Here is an 18,670-nt window from a genome sequence, read left to right as displayed (position 1 = left end):
GTTAAGCTTCCGAGATATCTTTGCACTTTTGAAGCTCCTGAACGGTCTCGCTTGATCAGATTGGGCTTCTGAACCTACAATTAGACTCGGTTCCTTAATCGACTTAATTTACGACGCTTCGATGACGAAGGTTAGCTCGAGATGGCTTAGGGCGTGTATTGTTGTGTAGGAAATGCTCAAAATGTGAAGAACATGGCAGCTAGGAACTGACTCCTTGAAGCTCCTAATATGGAGGTAGATAGCGTTAATCAGTGTCGAATATTGAGTTACAATCGATTTTGTTACGAACCAGAGTATGTCCGTACTCTCGCTTACGGGTGTGAAACGATCAACTTCTAAATCAAGCTGGGATGCAAAATGTTGGAGCAAACTGTACATCTATATTCAATTCTCTTCAAGACACAGTATTTGAACAGTTACGATAAACCTATTTTCCACTCATAGGACGGTAGCTTCATGGCCCTGCACAGTTGTACTGGCTTTTACATCCGGTACATCGTAATCTGTGCTCGTAATAACATCCTCCCACTCATTGACCAGGTCCAAGTACTTGGTGTACTTGTTTCGGAGAGTGGCCAGCGCATCCTTTCCAAGAGGCAAGCGCAACGGTTCCGTCTTTCCTTCAGCTACACCCTCCTTCTTGACAATATCAATCATAATATTCACCGCCTTATCAGGATCTCCGGGCTGATTGTTGTCTGCCTGACCGAGGAAATCGAAGATCATATCGTTGATATCTTTGTAGACATCGACACTTCGCGGCACGGCTTTGAAGTTGTTGGAGTTAAGCAGCTTAGTGCGGAAATGGCCGATCTGGAACAAGTGCGACCTGACACCAAAAGCCTCTGTTTCAAGCTTCAGTGACTCGGCAATGCCTGCAAAGATAGTGAGTCTAGATCCTACGCTCCCAAGTTTCATGACATACCCTCCAGAGCGAATTTACTCGCACAATAGGCGGCGCCGCCGACCTCTCCCGCAATGCCACCCAGAGAACCTGTCCAAACAATAACACCAGACTTCTTCTCCCTGAAATGGGGTAAGAGAGCACGAGTGACATTGAGAGCACCAAAAGTGTTGGTGTTCAACTGGGCGATGAAGTGTTCGTTGCTGTGTCACATCTTAATGTTAGCCAAAGAGAACAGAGCTGTTTCAGTAAATATGTGCCTTACGTGACTTCCTCCGCTATTCCTGCCTCGATGTACCCAGCGCTATTTACGAGGACATCTATTCCGCCGTAGATAGCAATCGCTTCTTCTACCTTCGCATTGATGCCAGCTTGGGAAGCTGTCACATCCAGTGAGAGAATAGCTGCTCCAACATCCTCGAGTGAAACTAGACGTGCAACGTCACCACGTGCAGTGGCAATAGCACGATCACCTCGTGCAAGTATCCTCTGCACAAAGGCTTCACCAAATCCGGAAGAGCAACCAGTCACCAGCCAGGTGAGTTGAGTCATTGCAGTAGGTATCGAACTCGCATGTCGCTATCGAATGGGTGGTTGGGAATTTGCTTGAAGCAAAAGAGACGTAAATGCTTTTCTCGAGATTTTCTCGAATGGGGTGCGTTCTGTAAAATCAATGGGGGTGGGGGGGTTCGACTTAAAGTACACTGCGGTACCAGTGATGTCTTTCACCTTCCGGTCTTGTTTCCGTGAGGCTGATTTCTGCACCTTTCAGGGATGCGATTCGCTTGGGGTTAAGCAGCAGCAGTGATGTTTCCAGAACTTTAAGCTAAGACTAAACAGGTCGTAGTATGGTGTCGGGAACAGTTGCAGCTGTGGAACCTTCAGAGACCAGCAAGGGTGGAATGTAGGGGTATTGCGGCGGTGTACAAGAGGTGATCCATTCTCTGGCGGCTGGCGGCAGGTTCTGATTGGTGAGCAGATGACTATGGATCATGCCTACGCAAAGCACAGGCCATTAAAGAGTACATGCAGGGTACTAAATTTGGATTGGTGGCAAGGATATGGTACATATGCGCAGTCGTTGTCGGGGACCGGGGTGGATATTACTGTGGTGCCGTAAAGGCGCAGCAGTTCTTTATTCGATCACGAACATGTGATGGTATTATCGTTTGACAGCGACGTGGTGCCGTCTGAGCGTTCGCGGTTTCGGCCGTCCCGCCACTTGAGCTTTCCTTGCTCATGCTGCTTCGGCTGCCGTAACGTTACTTTCATTCCGAGAGGCTATTTCCTTTCATATGTTCTGCCCACGATACCACTTGCAAAGTAGCCTATGTATTGATCGGTTCTCTATACAAGATTTGATTACAATTGTATTTATCGATACACCAGCCCGCACACTAAACGTGAAAAGAACTTTTGGCACTCGTAGACTATGACGCGTTGAACGAGGTCGTAACTCGAATCTCGTTATTCCGGCCTTTTGGCCAGGCTCCACTGTCTCCTGATATATGGGTGTACACCTGGTGTTTTCCGGAAAGCATCTCCACATTATCTCGATCTAGATCTGTGCTTGACACGCCCTGCTTGATAAAGAGGCTACTGAGTGGCACCTGAAGTGAGTCCTTGACTGGGAGGTACGAGCCAGCTACTTGCGGTGTGCGTCTGGTATCTGTGGCATGTCTGCTCGAGGTGATCGTCGTAATAAGCGGGCGGTAGGTAGGGAGATTGGCGGCCAAAACCCCAACGCAGAGTTCAACGTTTGCAACAAGTGCAGGAATTCCGTAGTCCCCTAAAATAAATGTTAGAAGTATTCAAATGAAGCGGGGAAAATATCGCACAGGTTGCGTCATAGCTGTTTCCGATCTTGTCCACGTAGAAAAGACGCACAATAGCCCCAACGCAGGCACTAGACAGAATACGTCGGTGACAGTTTCTTAAGCATCGTGGTCGCGACTTACATTCCACCGATTGAGAACGTAATCATGAGGAGCCTCTTCCTGGACGCCGAAAGATTCAACTTCAACAGAGACGGCATGGGAAGAGCCAGTATAGCCACGTCGGTGAGGATGTTGATGACACCGCAAATCTTGATCAACAACGGATAATTGATGCAATATCGGTTCGGGCTCGCTCCCCACAAAGAGTCGACTGGAATACACTGGAAAATATCTGCAAAGATTTGTGCAATGCTGTACGCTAGAATGAAGGATCCGAGCCACAACAGAGCCCGATTCAGCCATTGTTGCGGAAAAATGCGGTGATACAGAAGGAGGATGGAGACTTTGATGAACGGAATCGCCGCGTTGTATATAATCTCAGCTGCTAACGACATCTGGTGTATCGAGAACGATTAGCGATTTACCTCTCATGGGTTACAGCAATGGTAAACCTTACCTTGATGAAGGCCGTGGGAGCATCTAACCACCAGATGTGTCGTCCCATTCCATACGTGATCATCACTATGTTGAGCGCTGTGCATAGCTAGGAAGAAGTCATTAGACAAAGTCGGTAAAGGGAAGCCGTTGCTTGTCTTACCATACCAGCCATACTCATCCAGTCATCCATTCCCCAAAAGGTCTTGACGAAACACAAGATATCTACCATGCCCAGGCATCGACCGTAAGGGGAACCAGCGCTTTCTCACTCTCCAGTTCCGCCGCGTATTTGTCACCGCCCAGTCTCCACACCAACTCATTCCACCAAAAATCCCTTGGGCCAAACCTTAGCGGCGTGGTAAACTCCCAATAATCCGGATACCAGCCCGCAGACTCCCAGTCCAGGAACCCCGAAATGTGACCATCTAGAACCATAATATTATGATGCTTGAGATCGCCATGAGTAAAGACGATTGGATGCCGCATTTTTCGCAGTCTTTCAGCAACTCCTACCGTCTCTTCGAACTTTTCCCGAGTTTCGAAGCTGTGGCCGGATATGGAACTGAAGAGGTGGTCGTTGAATTCAGATTCAGATTCAAACGGTCCGACTGCATGACCGGGGATGCGCACGCTCCTGACTGCTGTACCTAACACCGAACAGATCTGCTCTTTGCCCCATGGGTGAGGCCATTTCCGCATGACTTGTAGGATGCACTGTAGTTCCGCGAAAATGCTCTCCCGGTCGTCATCGGTCATCCCCTCATACAATTCAGGGTCGCCCAGATCCTTTCCCGGTATGCGGGTCATAAGTATTGACACCGGTGCATGAGGTGCGTCGAGGTGTTCGCCGTATGAGACGATCTTTGGTACTGGAAAGCCCGCAGACCGCGCTATCATGGTTGCCGCTACTTCTTCAAGCCGCGTGCCGTCTGACCATTTTAATACCAGTCCAAATGGAAGGGCCGCGATTTGATTGTCAAATGGAATGCCACACCAATGGCAGTAGTAGCTCGAGAAGGAACGAAGGTAATTGTGCAAGAATCCAAAAGCTTGACGAACACTTCGAGGGAAAAGGCGCGGCGTTGGTGGAATTGATGGTGCTAAATCAACAGACCCAAGGACTTGATGAGGCCAAGTAAAGGTAGGTAGGAGAATTTTAGGCACAAGGTACCGAAGCCAACTCATTATGGCGGTAGGTACGAAGGACAAGTAATATTTGAAGTGAGGATGTGGCGATTGGGTCGTCCGTCGGAGGGTTGCGTGCGAATATTTTCGCTTGAAGATTGGATGCGAGGCCTGCGTGAATTTTTTTCTCACTCCTACGGCGCCGACGCCTTACTTTTAGAACGTCTTTTTCGTTTCCTTCACGTCGAGTCCGTCCTTGGCAAAGAGCCGCCCGCGCGTCCCCTTTTGTAATCAGGGTGTCTGGAACTATTAGAAGAAAGTCGAGATCGGGCATAAACAGGTCACATACTTCGTTGCTTACGAGTAATAGCGTTACGCAACAGTATCGAGTTGGGTAAGAAGCTGCCTTGCGGTCACGGAGAGGGTTGCGTTTGAGAATTATGGGGTGACTCTACTCCGCCCCTTAAGACCGCGGACGCACGAGCCACTATGCCAAGATACACGAGCCATTTCGCTAATACAATGCAGACTAGTCCCGCTGTAGACGCCCGGAACTTTCTCAATCCGCCTCACGCGGGTTTTTTGAAGAAAAAAGTCGCTATTTTTAAGGTTATTTTACCCCTGCTCCGTTTTGCTCTCCTCCCGCCGGACGCTCCGGCGCTCTAGTAAACAGGGCCTAAGTCTACCAGATTGTCAAGCCTGAGATCTTTCCTCTCGATGAAAACTCGGATAGATTCTCGATCTTATTCTACCCGCTTGATAGCCTCACATCCCCAAAAGCTCCCCATAAACTGCTGAACCTTTTGATGATACCCCTTCTGCCTGCGGAGTTTAGAATATCGCGTCTTTTTGCTGGTACTGTATATGTAGTATGCTCGCATCTTCTTTATGACGAGGTCGAGCGAATTCATGACTGCGCAAAAGCTCCCCACAAGCTGGGACTTTTGTCCCTAAATAGTTTCTGCTCTCCCTGTCTTAAAGTTAGACTTCCGTCTGGCGCTTAGATTAAAGATCTAGCGCATCGGACATTTGTTCTCCGGCGCTTCGACGTAAGACGGTGGCTTGGCATCTCCGAATACGAAGAGTATATAGTTTGCACATGGTGCCCAAGTATCTTTGGCAGCCACTTTATCACATTCAAAACTATCCCAAGAACATACATACAACCGCAGCAAACTCTATTACTTTGATCATGTCTCTCAGCAATCTTCAAGTCAATGGTCTATATGTTATTCTTTTCCTGCGAACTTCGCCGCATACGCCGAACAACTTCCACTGGGGTCTCTATCTACACGGTGATGCTACACAAGGAGGGACCAAGTATCACATCAAGCAACAGGGATCTGGCTGGATTGCAGATCATGGGAAGACTGCTGGCGTCTTCAAGTCCTTCTTGCTCGTCGGACTCTTCCAAATCGCGACGATCCCCACTGGTTGGAAGGGCCACGCCGACCAGCAATTCCGAACGTACGATTCATCGCTGAACAGCTCGCCTAATATAACCTGTCGCGTCTGGCTTCTCTGGGTCCTGGCGTTGCTGCAGAAGGAGGTAAACGGGTACAAACTCCTCAAGTGTGCCGATCTGAGCGCACTCGAGGCAGAAATCATCGCCTGGGGGAATGAAAACGCCGCCTCCGCAGATCTAAACCTCCAACCACGACCGGTCGCGGTATCGAGTATGTCTTCTCATATACTGTATTGCACAATACGTACTAATAGGTTTCCGCAGAATACATTCAAGGGTAAAGTCGTGCCTGAATATTTAGAATGTTTGACTACATTTTTGTGATCCACCGCGGTCGCACCTCGGTGTAGTTTACCACCTCAATGTTGACGAGGTTTAAATCGCGAAGGCGCTAAATGTTGCAACTATCTCTTTACCACGCCCGTTTTATATGTAGAACTATGCTGCTGTTATTTTGTGTACTAAATTTGTGGGTTGAGAGGCGGATTGGATATGCAGACGTGGAGATGCATGACCTTTTGGAGGGATCGGTGGGGAAGTGGAGGGCAAAGTAGGGGCAGTAGTGACCAAGAATAAGTCTTGAAGGACTAAGAACAGACTAGGAGCTGAAAACATGGAAGCGTAGCGCATATGAAGGGTATTATTGTCCGCAATGTCTCTAATGCTGATAGTGCATCATTGTTTCTGTGCCCATGTCTAACGCCATTTCACGTCCTGCCCAACCATGGAACTCTTACCTCCATACATGCACCTCATTACTCCCGGAAAGATATCGTGACGTTTGAGCGTCGTGGCCTCGAGCTAGGTAGGAGTTTGGTGTAGGGTGTGACTCCGGTTTGATTGGGGCTCAAGTCTTCACCTTCTTACTCCTGGCTGCAGCAGGAGTCCAATCACTTCCGCCATCCGATGGCTGTGAAGATAGTTCAGACTCTGCTTCATCCGAATCCAGGGCGGACGCCATGCGACGACCGGGGACGTGATCCGATTCCCAGTCCTCATCCGATGCAAGACCGGGTTTGTGGGAGTCATAAAGCTTCTGCTCCTCTTCGGCTTCGTGAAGGCAGGATGCTAGCTGGCCGTGTGATATTTCAATCGTGAGGTCGTCCTGCGAGTCGGGCTGCAGGCGGTCGGTCGGACAGAAGTCCGAGAGACGGAGCTGCATGGAACCGTCTACCACCTCAGCATTCGGCTGGCCGATATCGCGGAGGAACGGTTGCCTATCAACGACGCATCGAGAGTGTATGCGGAAGCGGCCATTGGTCTTCCGCGTGCGTACACGGCGATATATCCAGTAAAAGCCAGACGTCGGTGGTGCGGAGGCTCGCTCGCCGGGACTGTGGTATTGCAGGTCTGCCATGATAACCGCATGTGTACCAGCTTTTATGTACTCGGCAGCTACATCGGCGGGTGAGGGATTATGGGCGTACGCGATTTCGATGGCCACCATACGGATAGCATTCCCACGGAAAGAGAATCCGGCATCGGGATCTCTGTAACTGCCGGCAGCATCCAGCTTCGTCCACGACGTCGTCCGGCTCTTAATTTTACTCATGAGCTCCGCCCTTGTGGCTTTCCCTTCTCCCCTCGCATGTTTGATTTCCTCATCAATCTTGCTTGCGATAGCGCGGTTCAGGGAGTCAGCGAACTCGTCGTGTATTGGTGTCGGCATGTGGACAACGAAGAGACCAGCCTTGGTCTTCCGCTCCGTCCATGCACTCCTGGCCTTGTCCGAAAACCACCCAGCGAGGCCTTGGTCTGCAGCAATGGCATGCTGTAGAGCGCGATACTGGGCGCCCGAGAGCTCGGCACGGACAGCCTCGCTCTCTCCGAAACCGCGATGGAGGGCTCGTAGCCTTGTAAGGACGTCGCGCAAGGTTTCGTCGAGGGGTTCGGTAGGCTTTGTCTTTGCTTTCAGTGGGGAGGGATGAGCCGAGGACGAGGGAGATGCGGGCGGCGAGCGCGAATTTGTGTCGCTGTCAACGTCGAGGGGCGCTGGGCTGGCAGGCGGCGTATGGGGTCTGACGTCCCGGATGCGAGGCGCCAGCGCGAAAGAGTCTTGATGGTTATCTTTACTCATTGCATGTCGTTGGGTTGCATGCCGGTGCAGGGACGGCGACGTCGTGGGAGTGAGTCCAGTGTCGGAGCTCGTCGCGGAGATTCGTTTCCCCGGCACTAACCGCTTGCGGAATGCTACAGCTTAGTCGAGCGCGAATGCGAGAGAAAATGCCATGGACCATTAAGATGCTGGGCATAGCATACACCTATGCTCCCTCTACCTAGATAATCCACCCGTGGACACGGTGCGGGCCCACCTGGGCACGCGCGCGATCAGCTGCCGCGCTAGCCTGTATGCGGCAACCAGAGATCTCACTCGCCGTCGTCACTTTTCCGGCGCGACCGCGAGGTATGGAAGGCCCTGGCTTGTATGCAATGGCAATGGAAATGACGTTCTGTGGTTCTGGTGGACAGCTGTGCGCATCTCCCGCTTCACGGTGTCCCGCCCAATGATCTTCACGCTGTCGATTGCTCCACGCATCCATCCCGCCCCGCCCCGCCGCCGACATATGAAAGCGCATGCGCTCTCAGCCCCGCATCTTGATGGCTCGACATCGATAGGGGAGAAATTTCAACCCACCAACTTGCGTGTTTGTATCGGAACGATGCAGTGCTCTTCCCCTATCCACTGATTCGGGGGCAGACGTTAACCTAGATCTTGCTCCGGTATACGAACTTATGGGCTGGAGCTGCAGTCGGCACTTTTGTCTAACGCTCAAGCAACGCAAAACCAGCCTCTGCAGCCATTTCTACAGGGTTCTATTTGAGGCAGTCAGTTGAGCTAACCTCAAACACTGGCTTCCCGCTACTTACCGGCTTCTCTGGAGTTCTTTGTTCGATGCGAAAAGCAAACGCTGACTTCCGACCTTGCCACGCAAAGCCGGGCTGAGGAGCCCAAACGGGATGAGATGTCTTAGATCATACGGAGAGCAGGGCAGCTCCTCCCTCGAGCAGGGAAAACCAGGGCCTGGTTCGGGTGACGAAGACTGCGGGGACTGGCAGCAGCACAAGCGGAGATGTTCGAGGGCATAGTCCTCTACCGGGACAGTGCAAATGGGTTCTTAGAGACCGCTCCTAGAAAAAAAAAATTTTAGTTCTGAAATCTTGAGGGCGTGTCTGTGCCAGGAGCGTTGAAAGAACGGGAAGCTATCCTGGCGCGAGCACACCATTAATCCCAATTTCGGCACGTCAACGCCTAACCCTTCCGTGACCTCCTGTCTCGCTATCGTGCAACTAGTATTAGCGCCAATACAGATCAAGTTGAAATGAGCGGCTCATCTTTGATTTTTCGATGGCGCTCTCAACATGCGTCCGGCTCACGAATTCCCCGTCTACCTCTGCACACCCGCGCCATCAGTCGGCATTCAGCACGGTGTCATCCCACACTGCAATGAAAGGAACTGCATCTCTTATTAACCAATCTACTCTCGCATCAGTGCATAACTACAACTAAACAGCTAGTCTCCCAGATATAAAAATCCCTCTTCCCTCTTCCGAAATCCTTAATCGAGCAAACGATGAGGTGGAGGCTGCCGCTTGGAGCCTGTTCGTCGACCTAGGTCCATCGGAGTCAGCGTGCAGGAGAAGCTCGAGGAGCCGAAGCAGTCGAAGAAGCTGACGCAGCATTTTCCTATGCACCGAGCTATGAGAGCTCCATTTTCTGGGCTAGCATGGCCGCTTTCGAAAAAGCGGAAGCTAGGGGTGTCCAATGACAGTGGGGTGGAAGGGTCCAGCAGGCATGGGAACTCTGATAGCGAATGCACCGAGCTTGAAGAGCAATGAGCTGGAGACTGGGATATTTATCAAGGGCACGGGGGTTAGATAGTTTGAGCTGAGCTATAACAAAGAGTATATCTTCACCCTGCTCTCTTTCTTTCTTCATCCTCTTCTTGAACATATGGAACTTCACTGCATAGATGAGCCTCCGCCTCTGCCGCGCATCTAATACCAAGTAGATGAACGGCACACCGTCAGCCCTGGAATCGAATCCCAGACAAGTAGCAAGTCGTGCATGGTAGAAAGCTAGTAGGTGCTCAAGATAACGTAAACAGACTTCCGTCACCGCTTCAGGGCCTGAGAAAGCTCGTTAGTATTGTTGCCTCGTTGTGGAAGCTCACCGTTCAGCCTTGTTGGCGCCCGTGCAGGTCAGCCTTGCTGCTTTCGGAGTCGATGGGGAGGGGTGGGTGGGAGAAAGGGAGGCACCGGCGTTCTTTGTCCTTGTAAACCTGTCGCTTTTATTAGCGCTTTGGCTGTTTCATGGAGAGGTACGGCACTGGATAATACGAGAGAGTGCAATGAAGTGTATAGACACCGCGGCGCGGATGGGGAAATATGGGAGCTGCATGCCTTAGGCTAGGAAGAATTGTGGTATTGGCGAGCCTATTTGGCTAAACTTCGCTGGGTATTGTCGGTACGCGTTCGAGTTCGGAGAGACGGGCGCTCCGGAGATCCTTGAGGATGACGAATAGTAAACGAAGATGACGCGATGGCAGTCCTAGAGGCTGCTGGCGCAATTCTTGAGTGGAGGGCAGCAATTCGCGAGGCGGGAGAAACCGGATCTTCGCATTCGATTTAAGCCTTCGAGACGTCTAAGGCGAACGAGGAGGAAGAAGAAGAGGAGGAGGAGGAGGAGGAGGTAGTGGAACATGTAGCTACACGTGAGAGTACGCCTCAAACGCCGACGTAAGGTGTATGCTTAATATCGACAACTTTGAAATGAGCGGCGTCGCCAGTATCTCACATGTCCTTGCAAGGCGTCAGAAACGATACCGCGCGAGAGGGCGTGGCAAAGATAGCGACGATGAAACGATCCTTTCCTCTCAGCGGATGCCCTGCAGCCAACCAACCTCACTCCTGTTTCGAATGCCAGGCTAGCAAGTGCAGGCAACTCGCCTTCTCGTTTCATTTGCCCTCAAAGGATAAGTAGCACGTCTTCCATCCCCAGCAATCTCGCTCCGATGAACCTTGGCCCGTCTGCAATACGACTACATCCATTACACGGCGATAGCAGCCTACACGCCATCTCGCCGTCATGCCGTTGTGGATAGCCACCAGCCTCCGCTCGCCCCGAACCGCGCTGCATCTCTCCACTATCCGCACTGTCATCGCAGCTACCCCGTCGCTGTGCGCGGCTGTTCTGCGCTTGGCTGGAGGGGCGCGGCGATGCTTGCTGTCCAGACGAGCAATGGGCCAAACATGGCCGCGTTGGAGGTAAACATGGTTGGAGGAGCAACGAAAAGAAGCTACAACGAGACAGATTGGCACGGCGAGCACGGCATGAAGAAGTAGATAAATATGAGACGAGATACGAGGCAGAGGTGAGGCAGAGGAGAGAAAGACACGATGACACCCCGTAAATTGGACCAGCATTCCACTGACGCTTTTGGCATACGCTAACTCGTCGAGGGAGTGCATAGCCGAACCGCATCGCAGCACCAGCATCCCATCAGATGACTACCCGCTGCATCACAGCACTCCCCCAACCCGCTCCACCCACCCCGTGAGTGCGGCCGAGGGATCGGTATTACTCGCAACCAGCGAGGACGAACCAGTTTCTTCTCCTCATGCTGAAAACGCATGGCATACGGTGCGGAGGGCGAAGCAATCCTCCAGAAGATCCGCAACGAGGGCGGAAACTATTAACTACCTATCCGGCAAAGCGTGCTTGTCTTATTTCCCCTTCTCCACCCGGTGACACGCGGCCGAGATGTTGGCGACATTAACCAGCACTGCATTCGTGACCCCGCGGGAGAGATACCCTAACACTGAGGAAAGATATGATTTGCGTGTGACGTACAGGCCCTAATCCACTCTCTAGGAAGGTCGCTAGCATTGTAGTTATGATTAGTTATCGCTCCAGAAGCTGCAAAGCCGTTGTTGCATGTATGCCTGGTCCCGTACTTCAGCCGGATAGCTCGGGATGACTGGCGTTTGAAGCAGAATGGTCGAGCAAGCAGGCGTCGTTGTACCTTTGGGGCTGGCTTTCGATGGCATGGCGGCATTACTACCGCCAATAAATATGTGGCAATGGTATTCCTAGCGCCGTCGGGTCGGCTCGGTGCCCCTAGGGCGGCTTGCGCGTTGAGCGGTGCTCTTTTGCGTAGCGGTGATGCATCTAGGTTCTTTGAGACAGCGTTGATCAGGTCTTCCCCAGCGCCGAAGAAGTGCTCCACCAGAGAGAGCTGCGAGGCGAGAACACGCCGGACCGCCAAAGTGCCTGGCCCAAAGAACTTTCCCTCGCATCAAAGTGGCTTGCTCTCTGCTTGCACATGTCGCCTCGTACAACGATAGCGTCTTTTTTGCTGGTACTGTATATGTAGTATGCTCGCAACTTCTTTATGACGAGGTCGAGCGAATTTATGACTGCGCCTCGTACAACGGCAAGGGAATGTTCGCCTTGCTCAAAGGATTTGGGGGAGGTGAAGGAGGCTCAAAGATACGCTGGGGACAGCACCTCATCGAAATCCGGCTTTGAGAGTGCCCGCGAGAAGCTCGGTATTTATCTCACGAAATATGGCGCCTGGCTCGGCGGTATCCGGAACGTGGGAAGTCAGCGATGAAGGCAAAGGCGAATAGTATATCTTCATTGCAAAGGCTAGAGGACAAGGGAGTATAATCTATCTAAGTAACAAGGAGCTGCACCAAGGAGAACCAAAAGAAAGTTACAAATATTACATGAAGCCGCTTCACCGAAACTCAAAGCCGGCAGCCGTTTAGAAAGAAGGGTGTAGGTACAGAGAGTTAGTCTCCATTTGTTTCCTTCGTCGACGATGTTTCGGAATGGAGAACCTTCGCGGACATTAGGATTTCGAACTCTCGCTTCAACAGTGGTACCTGTCTTTCCCAGGTATCTCGCGACGCGTACTTCTGATGCGGATTCAACCTGTGGCGCGTCTACTACATCCTTGGTTTAGACTTCCAGGAAGTAATCCCGTCCTAGCTCAATCGAGACCAATTCTCACCCTTCTTATGCCTCTTGAAGACGTTCCATGCCGCCCGAGTGTAGAGGAAATGAGGTGAGATCCCCTTAAGATGAATTTGCTTATCATGGATTCGCTCGTAGAGCACAGAAGATGTTGGGTGCACCGCAAGGGCGGCAATGAAGCCCCCATCATGTGGCAGGGGATCCCAAAACGCACGATCCAGTGCCTGATGGGAGTACGGTTCCATTAGGATGAGGTTGGATGGATTATCGATTCCTCGGGAATCAGGGAATGATCGACCGTTTCGCGGCGAACACTTCTCGAGCACTCTTCGGGGTCTCCCAAGCTTGTCGCCCTTCGGCTCTGGTGCTGCGCCTGGAATAATGAATCGGTCCATCTTATCGTTGTCAAATTTGGCCTGTTCGGCCTTAGGTACGAGGTGTGCAAGTTCCAATACATCCGGATCGCCTGAGATGACGCACTTGCCGTCCCTCTCCTTAGCAACCGTGCGAGTGGCAGAATAGCGGTAACGAGGATATTCGTATGCGATGGTCGACCATTCGGGGGGTAGTTCATTCGGCAACTCCCACTCCCAGAACCACTCCAATTGTTTGGCGTCTGCGTATACCGATGAGTAATTGATGAGCTTTGAGTGGGGCGAGGATGACTGACTTGGACCTACTGGATGCCAAAAGTACTTCCCGGGTGGTAGAAACTCGTCTTGGACGATGTCACCGCCCAGATGATCTTTAGTAAGGTGTCCAAGAGCATTGCTCGTCAGTATCGAGCTCACTTGGATTGCCATCTTCGAATGCGTTGACTTCGAGTGCGAACTTCCCTCATGGGGAAGTGATGGAAAGTCTGCCAGGAGCTTCCCGGTCCTTGCATTGAATACCAATGCGTATTCGTTGTCCCACTCGTGATCAAAGGTCGCTTTGGCGCCGCCTCCTCCGGATGCGCGTGTGGTTAGGCCCGTGGAGAAAGCGGACACGTTCGAAGTCGCGGTATTCCGTCGCTGCGCCTTACTATATGCACGGGCGTAGGTTGGCGGAATAGCCGCGATAGCGGAGTAGGTGCGAACACTAGATACCAGTGGCCGCTGAAAGAGTGATCGTACTGGGGAACATAGGACTGGTTTCTATTACTGTTAGACATAGCTGAGAATTGCCATTAGGATAGGGAGAACTCATGCCAGATTCATGTTGGTAGTTCTGCGGTATTATGAAGTGAGTTGCTTGGATTTGTCGAGTTGCGAAGTCGAGCGCGGTGCGTTGAAGCAAAGGAAAGTCCGACCGCAGCATGCTATATATTTTACGGACCGAGCAGACAACCTTTCACTACTTGCCGTAGATGCGAGGGAGGTGAATTCATCCTGGCCACCCTACTTATTCTGGAAAGAGGAAAGCGTTTCTTGCTGCCACCGCTATAATGCTTGACGCAAACCTCGCAAACAATAGTTCCCTCCCAATCCCTTGTAATGGAAGCAACGGCTTCATGTGCCCCCGTGATATCGTGACTTCGCAGTTGCTGTTGATCACATACAACACCCACTGAATGCCTGCTGGTGTTGGACAGGGCACAATGACGATCTTCTCGTCCCTGAGAAGGGCGGCCGATGTTGGTTCGACACAGATTGTATTGTAGGGCCCTCTGAGGTCGAGAAGAGTTAGGTGTTTCGAAGTTCGGGTCGCCTTGAGCGCGCTTGTGAGTTGGGGCATCGTCGGCGAATGATTGGCCCTGATATCTGCTAGAACTTGCGCATGATACTTTGGTCGGACAAGCGGAGCAAATGTAAAGATGTCACTATCGCCCAGAATTCGGTCCCGATAGTCATCTCTCTGAAAGACAATGCGTTCTATGACGACCTTGGGGGAAGTTTTGTTGAACTTGGGGTAGTTATATGCTCCGATATGTGCCTTGAGCCAGCTGGCCGGAAGCTGCGAGCATGATGGAAACCGGTACTGGAAGACATTACTGATGACGGGATAGTCTACGTTCACGTCAGTTGAAGGCTTGAAGTCTAGAAGGTATCCACTTACCGCGATTGGAATATTGCTTCGGAGAATGGAAATAGTACGTTCCTGGCTGAAGAATTGTGCTCTCTGTAGCATCTGCATGGAGTGGGGCGTCTTCAGGGTCCTGCGAACGTGACAAATACCCATTCCATAAGTTTCCGGCCATGACAGAACACGCTTGCTGTGCAATCTGAAGGACCATCCCATTAACTAAGCTTCCATTGCTTCCGGAGGTCGTAGAAGAGATTGAAGGTGCGGCTTGCAGCTTGAGGAACGTAGTGTTGGTAATAGGATGTCGGAATCGAAGCCACCCGGCAGGTTCTCGAGGACTGGTCGAGAATGTTCTCAATGCTCTGACAGCCATGTTGAGGAAGGGTAGGCGGTGAGTTGTAGTAGTGTAGGGCTAGATCTATATATATACTTCTCGAGGTCAGCTTCTCTGCCTCGGCCGCACGGACCGGTTGTTTTCTTTACCTTCACCATTTGCATATCGCAGCCACGAAGCGCCGCACCTGCCAGCAACGGCGGCTTCGCGTGGTGGCTGTACTGGCTCCCCCTAGGGAAAGTTACGAAGCGGTTCTTGGTTGCAATGCTGTTATAGAAGCGCCGAAGTCCGCCATCAAGCCCAACCCGCTAGAAATGACAAAAGGCGTTACTGAATTGCTGTCCAACCATCCGGCCAGTACAGATCCTTGTGGTTGCCGGGCCCGAGTCCACCCGCTTGCTCAGCTCCACCAACCCGGAGACCCGTGTCTAGCTCTCTATCACGGTGTTTTCCGGTCTGCACTCGACTGGGGATTCGGTCCCAAGGTCTCGAATCCAACTGTTGACACGCTATGCCGAATATAGTACCCAATCACGTGCACTGCAACACCCCATGCTACGTGCCGCTGGGAAGGCACAATGTTAATAGAGTATCTTTAAGAATCTCTTTATGATATACGCACTATAAGCATAAATACGTTGCTATACGCAGTAATTCGCAGAGATGTCGAAAAAAGTTTTCCTAATGCTGAATTTTCTAGCGCTCTCAGCTATCCGAATGTTCCATGCTGAAGCGTCCACCCATCTCCCTTACCAGCAAGAGTCGCCAGACTTGAGTTTCCTTCGACTCGGTTCATGTAATCATGATCCCAAATTCTCCACCAACAAATTCCCAACCTCCTCCATTCTGGACCAACTGCATCTTCAGGACGTAGAAGCAATAATCCAACAACTTGCACTGCCCGCATAGGGGTGTTTTCTGCGTAATTTTTCGGCAGATTGACGCTTCGACCAAGCATGTGAACCATAACTGTTAATCCTTCGTTCTTGAACCAGTCAACGAGTGAATACTCCCCTTCCCCTACACCAAAGAACTTCCAAAGTTTTAAAGGTGGGGTTAGGCCGACCATATCATCAAGAGCAACCCCTACGCTGTTCCCAAAGTACCCGGTCAGTTGTTGGTTCACATGGTATTCTCGCCAGGGATACACTAATTGTTGTATGGAGCATGTCGGTCCGGAGAAGTGACCAACCACTGTATCGCCTATGTTTCTTGTAGACAGCGTAGTGGTCGTTTCGAAGGAGCTCATTCTGATGACGGAGCTCGCGAGAGTTGCCAAATGAGGAATGAAGGTGTTGTAACTCATCCTCCAGGCCTTTCCAACAGGGGCAGGCTTTGAATGTGTAAACAACTGGCTCATTGCCGGCGTTGTTTCCATAAGCTTTGCTCCGAGCTGATCCTCTAGCGTCTCCAAGTCGTAAATAGCGTGAGGCGGAGAGTCTGGCTCAGATACGCCTAGTTTGAGACCAAAGGCTTGCATGATCCCGTAAACTCTATCATTGGTATTCTTTGGACCGATCTTCCGCTTCTGGGACGCACTAAGGAGTATTGTCGGGATCCTGGTCTTCAGCGCGGCGCATCCCGTTGCTTCAATCCGATCTCGAATGCCGTGCAAGTCCTGGTTATGACAGAAAATGGGCAACTCATTCATGGCTCTGTAGAGCATATCAAAGCTCTCGAAAACGTCCTCCACTCCTATAGGAACTTCCTCTTCACTAAAACGTGGCGAAATCGAGTTTATCTTCGCAAGCCACTGATCTCCGTCTCGATCCAACAGCAGAGCGTCAGGACGGATATATGCCTCTTGTAGCGTCCATAGGGAGGTAAACCATGGGTCCGCCGTGTATTTCTCCAACGTTGAAATAATGTTGCCTACCACCTCCGCGATATCCTCCGTCGTTGCCTTGTTCTTCAGCAAAGGGTTCCACACATATCGCCAGTAGCTGGCGAGCTGTTCGCTTATCGACCGAAGTTCGCTCCTGTTGTATGTATACAACCAGGCGAATACGCGGTAAGCCCCACGAAAGATAACCCCTTGGCGACCAATCTCCATGGCTTTCTCGTGGGATCGCTCGCGTTGGTCAATGCAGGCTACATCAAGCCAGAGAAATTCTATCGGTTTGTCGCTGAGCTTCGGTAAGCCTTGAATAACGTCGATGAATTGTTTCTGGGTAAAGCGGTTGGGGTTAACGCGGGGAATATTCCATGGGGTATGGAAGTCCAAATGCGGAATACCGGGGTAGTCTCCCTCTTCTAGCTCCCATCGACCCCAGGTATACGAAATCGCGAAGTATTCTGGCTCTATATAGCAACCATATCGGTTTCCGGGCTCCCAGGGGTAGGATGTCAACGTAGCAAGGTGCAGAAGCCGTCTCGGCCAGCGGCAGTTATTATCGAAGGTCGAGCCGTGCGCTTCGTTATCATGTGTTGCCATGGCTTTTGCATCTGCGCACTATTCTATTGGAAAATAAGCGGACATTTAACTCTGAATGCAAAGGTCTAGAAGTACATATGCGATAGGTAGGAAGTCGATGAATTAGGAGGTCGAAATGCTGGAGGCTGATACCATCAGGGGACGTGTCAAAAGCGGGGCATGGGTAGAAAGACCCATCAATGCTGAGTAAGCTCTAGGCAACAATTTTATGGCCGGCGCCAAGTCTTCGTCTATTCAAGACGCCAGCTCTACATCCTCATTGCTCGCGAGCAACCCATGGGCGGACTTGACTCCATGACTAGAATCACATTTGGTACATGCCGTCTTTTCGCGCCTTAAAAATATCGCGTGGGTCGTGATTCGGTTGCACGTCAGCGAGGGCATAGGTGAACGAAAATGAAGTGCGATGTGAAGGGACGCCGAGAATAGAGGGGCGAAGGCGCAACAGCTGGCAGGAAGGCTGGTCCGGAATAACTTCGGCATTCCTTGTCGATTCGCCGAACGCGGCACGTGTTCTTCTCGCGGAGCCCCGCTCGCGCACGGAACCATGGGCAAAGTCGCAGACACCGCCAGAATTGACAAGTGAAAATCGATTCCACATCACGATTTGACCGCGGACTGGAACGATCAGCAGACCATCATCACCTGAGATGAGCGCGATTCAGATGAATAGCCTTTCAAGTGGCATGGGGAATGGAAATTTTGGCTAGCCTCTCTGCACCACACTTGAGTTCAACAACAATTTGACTCTTCTTACACAAGAATCCCCTTATTCTGGTTCAGGCCATCACTCACGGTATCGCTGCCTGTATTCCCGCTGACGTCACCCTCCTGTCGCCGTTGTGGCTGGCAGCCGAAGTATCGGAGCGAAACGAGCCGGAGTAATCCAAACGGCAACGCCCAGCGACCGTATTACATATGCATCCGCTGCCGTAAACGCCGGTTACACCAGAATGAATCTGACCATAAGATGGGGTGGATATCGTGGGACGACGATCGTGGCATACATGGTGGAAACCCGCGTTGCGACTGCGGAGTGGTGAGCCGACA

At 51.4% G+C, this 18,670-nt stretch overlaps 7 protein-coding genes across 7 annotated transcripts; 1 reads left to right on the top strand and 6 right to left on the bottom strand.

Moving 5' to 3' along the window:
• Positions 1-400: 400 nt before the first annotated feature.
• Positions 401-1,551, bottom strand: BU26DRAFT_522723 (NAD(P)-binding protein). Its single transcript, XM_033829853.1, has 3 exons — positions 1,170-1,551; positions 926-1,107; positions 401-875 (listed from the first exon to the last, which is right to left on the bottom strand). Exons 1-3 carry the CDS (start codon positions 1,454-1,456, stop codon positions 439-441), a joined length of 906 nt encoding a protein of 301 aa, XP_033680039.1. The 5' UTR covers positions 1,457-1,551; the 3' UTR covers positions 401-438.
• A 783-nt stretch (positions 1,552-2,334) lies between these two features.
• On the bottom strand, positions 2,335-3,236 carry BU26DRAFT_434462 (uncharacterized protein; the record flags this gene model as incomplete). Its single annotated transcript, XM_033824076.1, has 3 exons — positions 2,335-2,693; positions 2,743-2,810; positions 2,863-3,236. 3 exons carry the CDS (start codon positions 3,234-3,236, stop codon positions 2,335-2,337), a joined length of 801 nt encoding a protein of 266 aa, XP_033680038.1.
• Positions 3,237-3,326: 90 nt separating this feature from the next.
• BU26DRAFT_91153 (kinase-like protein) lies at positions 3,327-4,831 on the bottom strand. The gene is made up of 3 exons (XM_033836486.1): positions 4,754-4,831; positions 3,440-4,704; positions 3,327-3,385 (listed from the first exon to the last, which is right to left on the bottom strand). Exon 2 carries the CDS (start codon positions 4,462-4,464, stop codon positions 3,502-3,504), a length of 963 nt encoding a protein of 320 aa, XP_033680037.1. The 5' UTR covers positions 4,465-4,704; positions 4,754-4,831; the 3' UTR covers positions 3,327-3,385; positions 3,440-3,501.
• Positions 4,832-5,530: 699 nt separating this feature from the next.
• On the top strand, positions 5,531-6,503 carry BU26DRAFT_522721 (uncharacterized protein). Its single transcript, XM_033829852.1, has 2 exons — positions 5,531-6,080; positions 6,134-6,503. The coding sequence occupies exons 1-2, from the start codon at positions 5,597-5,599 to the stop codon at positions 6,148-6,150; spliced, it is 501 nt and encodes a 166-aa protein (XP_033680036.1). The 5' UTR covers positions 5,531-5,596; the 3' UTR covers positions 6,151-6,503.
• On the bottom strand, positions 6,224-7,984 carry BU26DRAFT_522720 (uncharacterized protein). The gene has a single exon (XM_033829851.1). The coding sequence runs from the start codon at positions 7,944-7,946 to the stop codon at positions 6,717-6,719; it is 1,230 nt and encodes a 409-aa protein (XP_033680035.1). The 5' UTR covers positions 7,947-7,984; the 3' UTR covers positions 6,224-6,716.
• Positions 7,985-12,859: 4,875 nt separating this feature from the next.
• On the bottom strand, positions 12,860-15,225 carry BU26DRAFT_569004 (uncharacterized protein; the record flags this gene model as incomplete). The annotated part of the gene is made up of 3 exons (XM_033833841.1): positions 12,860-13,984; positions 14,427-14,836; positions 14,886-15,225. The coding sequence occupies 3 exons, from the start codon at positions 15,223-15,225 to the stop codon at positions 12,860-12,862; spliced, it is 1,875 nt and encodes a 624-aa protein (XP_033680034.1).
• A 624-nt stretch (positions 15,226-15,849) lies between these two features.
• BU26DRAFT_522719 (uncharacterized protein) lies at positions 15,850-17,741 on the bottom strand. The gene is made up of 2 exons (XM_033829850.1): positions 17,696-17,741; positions 15,850-17,643 (listed from the first exon to the last, which is right to left on the bottom strand). Exon 2 carries the CDS (start codon positions 17,618-17,620, stop codon positions 15,896-15,898), a length of 1,725 nt encoding a protein of 574 aa, XP_033680033.1. The 5' UTR covers positions 17,621-17,643; positions 17,696-17,741; the 3' UTR covers positions 15,850-15,895.
• Positions 17,742-18,670: the final 929 nt, after the last annotated feature.

The sequence above is a fragment of the Trematosphaeria pertusa genome (assembly GCF_010094035.1).
Source record: "Trematosphaeria pertusa strain CBS 122368 unplaced genomic scaffold BU26scaffold_14, whole genome shotgun sequence".
Classification (NCBI taxonomy): domain Eukaryota; kingdom Fungi; phylum Ascomycota; class Dothideomycetes; order Pleosporales; family Trematosphaeriaceae; genus Trematosphaeria; species Trematosphaeria pertusa.
The sequence above is the reverse complement of the archived record's forward strand: the minus strand, read 5'-3'. Positions and strand labels throughout refer to the sequence as shown.

Excerpts from the sequence above, each read along its gene's own strand:
- BU26DRAFT_522723 (XM_033829853.1), bottom strand. The coding sequence starts at position 1,456 with ATGACTCAACTCACCTGGCTGGTGACTGGTTGCTCTTCCGGATTTGGT. Across the intron at positions 1,108-1,169 it reads GGAATAGCGGAGGAAGTCAC|CAACGAACACTTCATCGCCC; the intron begins GTAAGGCACATA and ends GATGTGACACAG. Across the intron at positions 876-925 it reads GAGTAAATTCGCTCTGGAGG|GCATTGCCGAGTCACTGAAG; the intron begins GTATGTCATGAA and ends CTATCTTTGCAG.
- BU26DRAFT_91153 (XM_033836486.1), bottom strand. The coding sequence starts at position 4,464 with ATGAGTTGGCTTCGGTACCTTGTGCCTAAAATTCTCCTACCTACCTTT.
- BU26DRAFT_522721 (XM_033829852.1), top strand. The coding sequence starts at position 5,597 with ATGTCTCTCAGCAATCTTCAAGTCAATGGTCTATATGTTATTCTTTTC.
- BU26DRAFT_522720 (XM_033829851.1), bottom strand. The coding sequence starts at position 7,946 with ATGAGTAAAGATAACCATCAAGACTCTTTCGCGCTGGCGCCTCGCATC.
- BU26DRAFT_522719 (XM_033829850.1), bottom strand. The coding sequence starts at position 17,620 with ATGGCAACACATGATAACGAAGCGCACGGCTCGACCTTCGATAATAAC.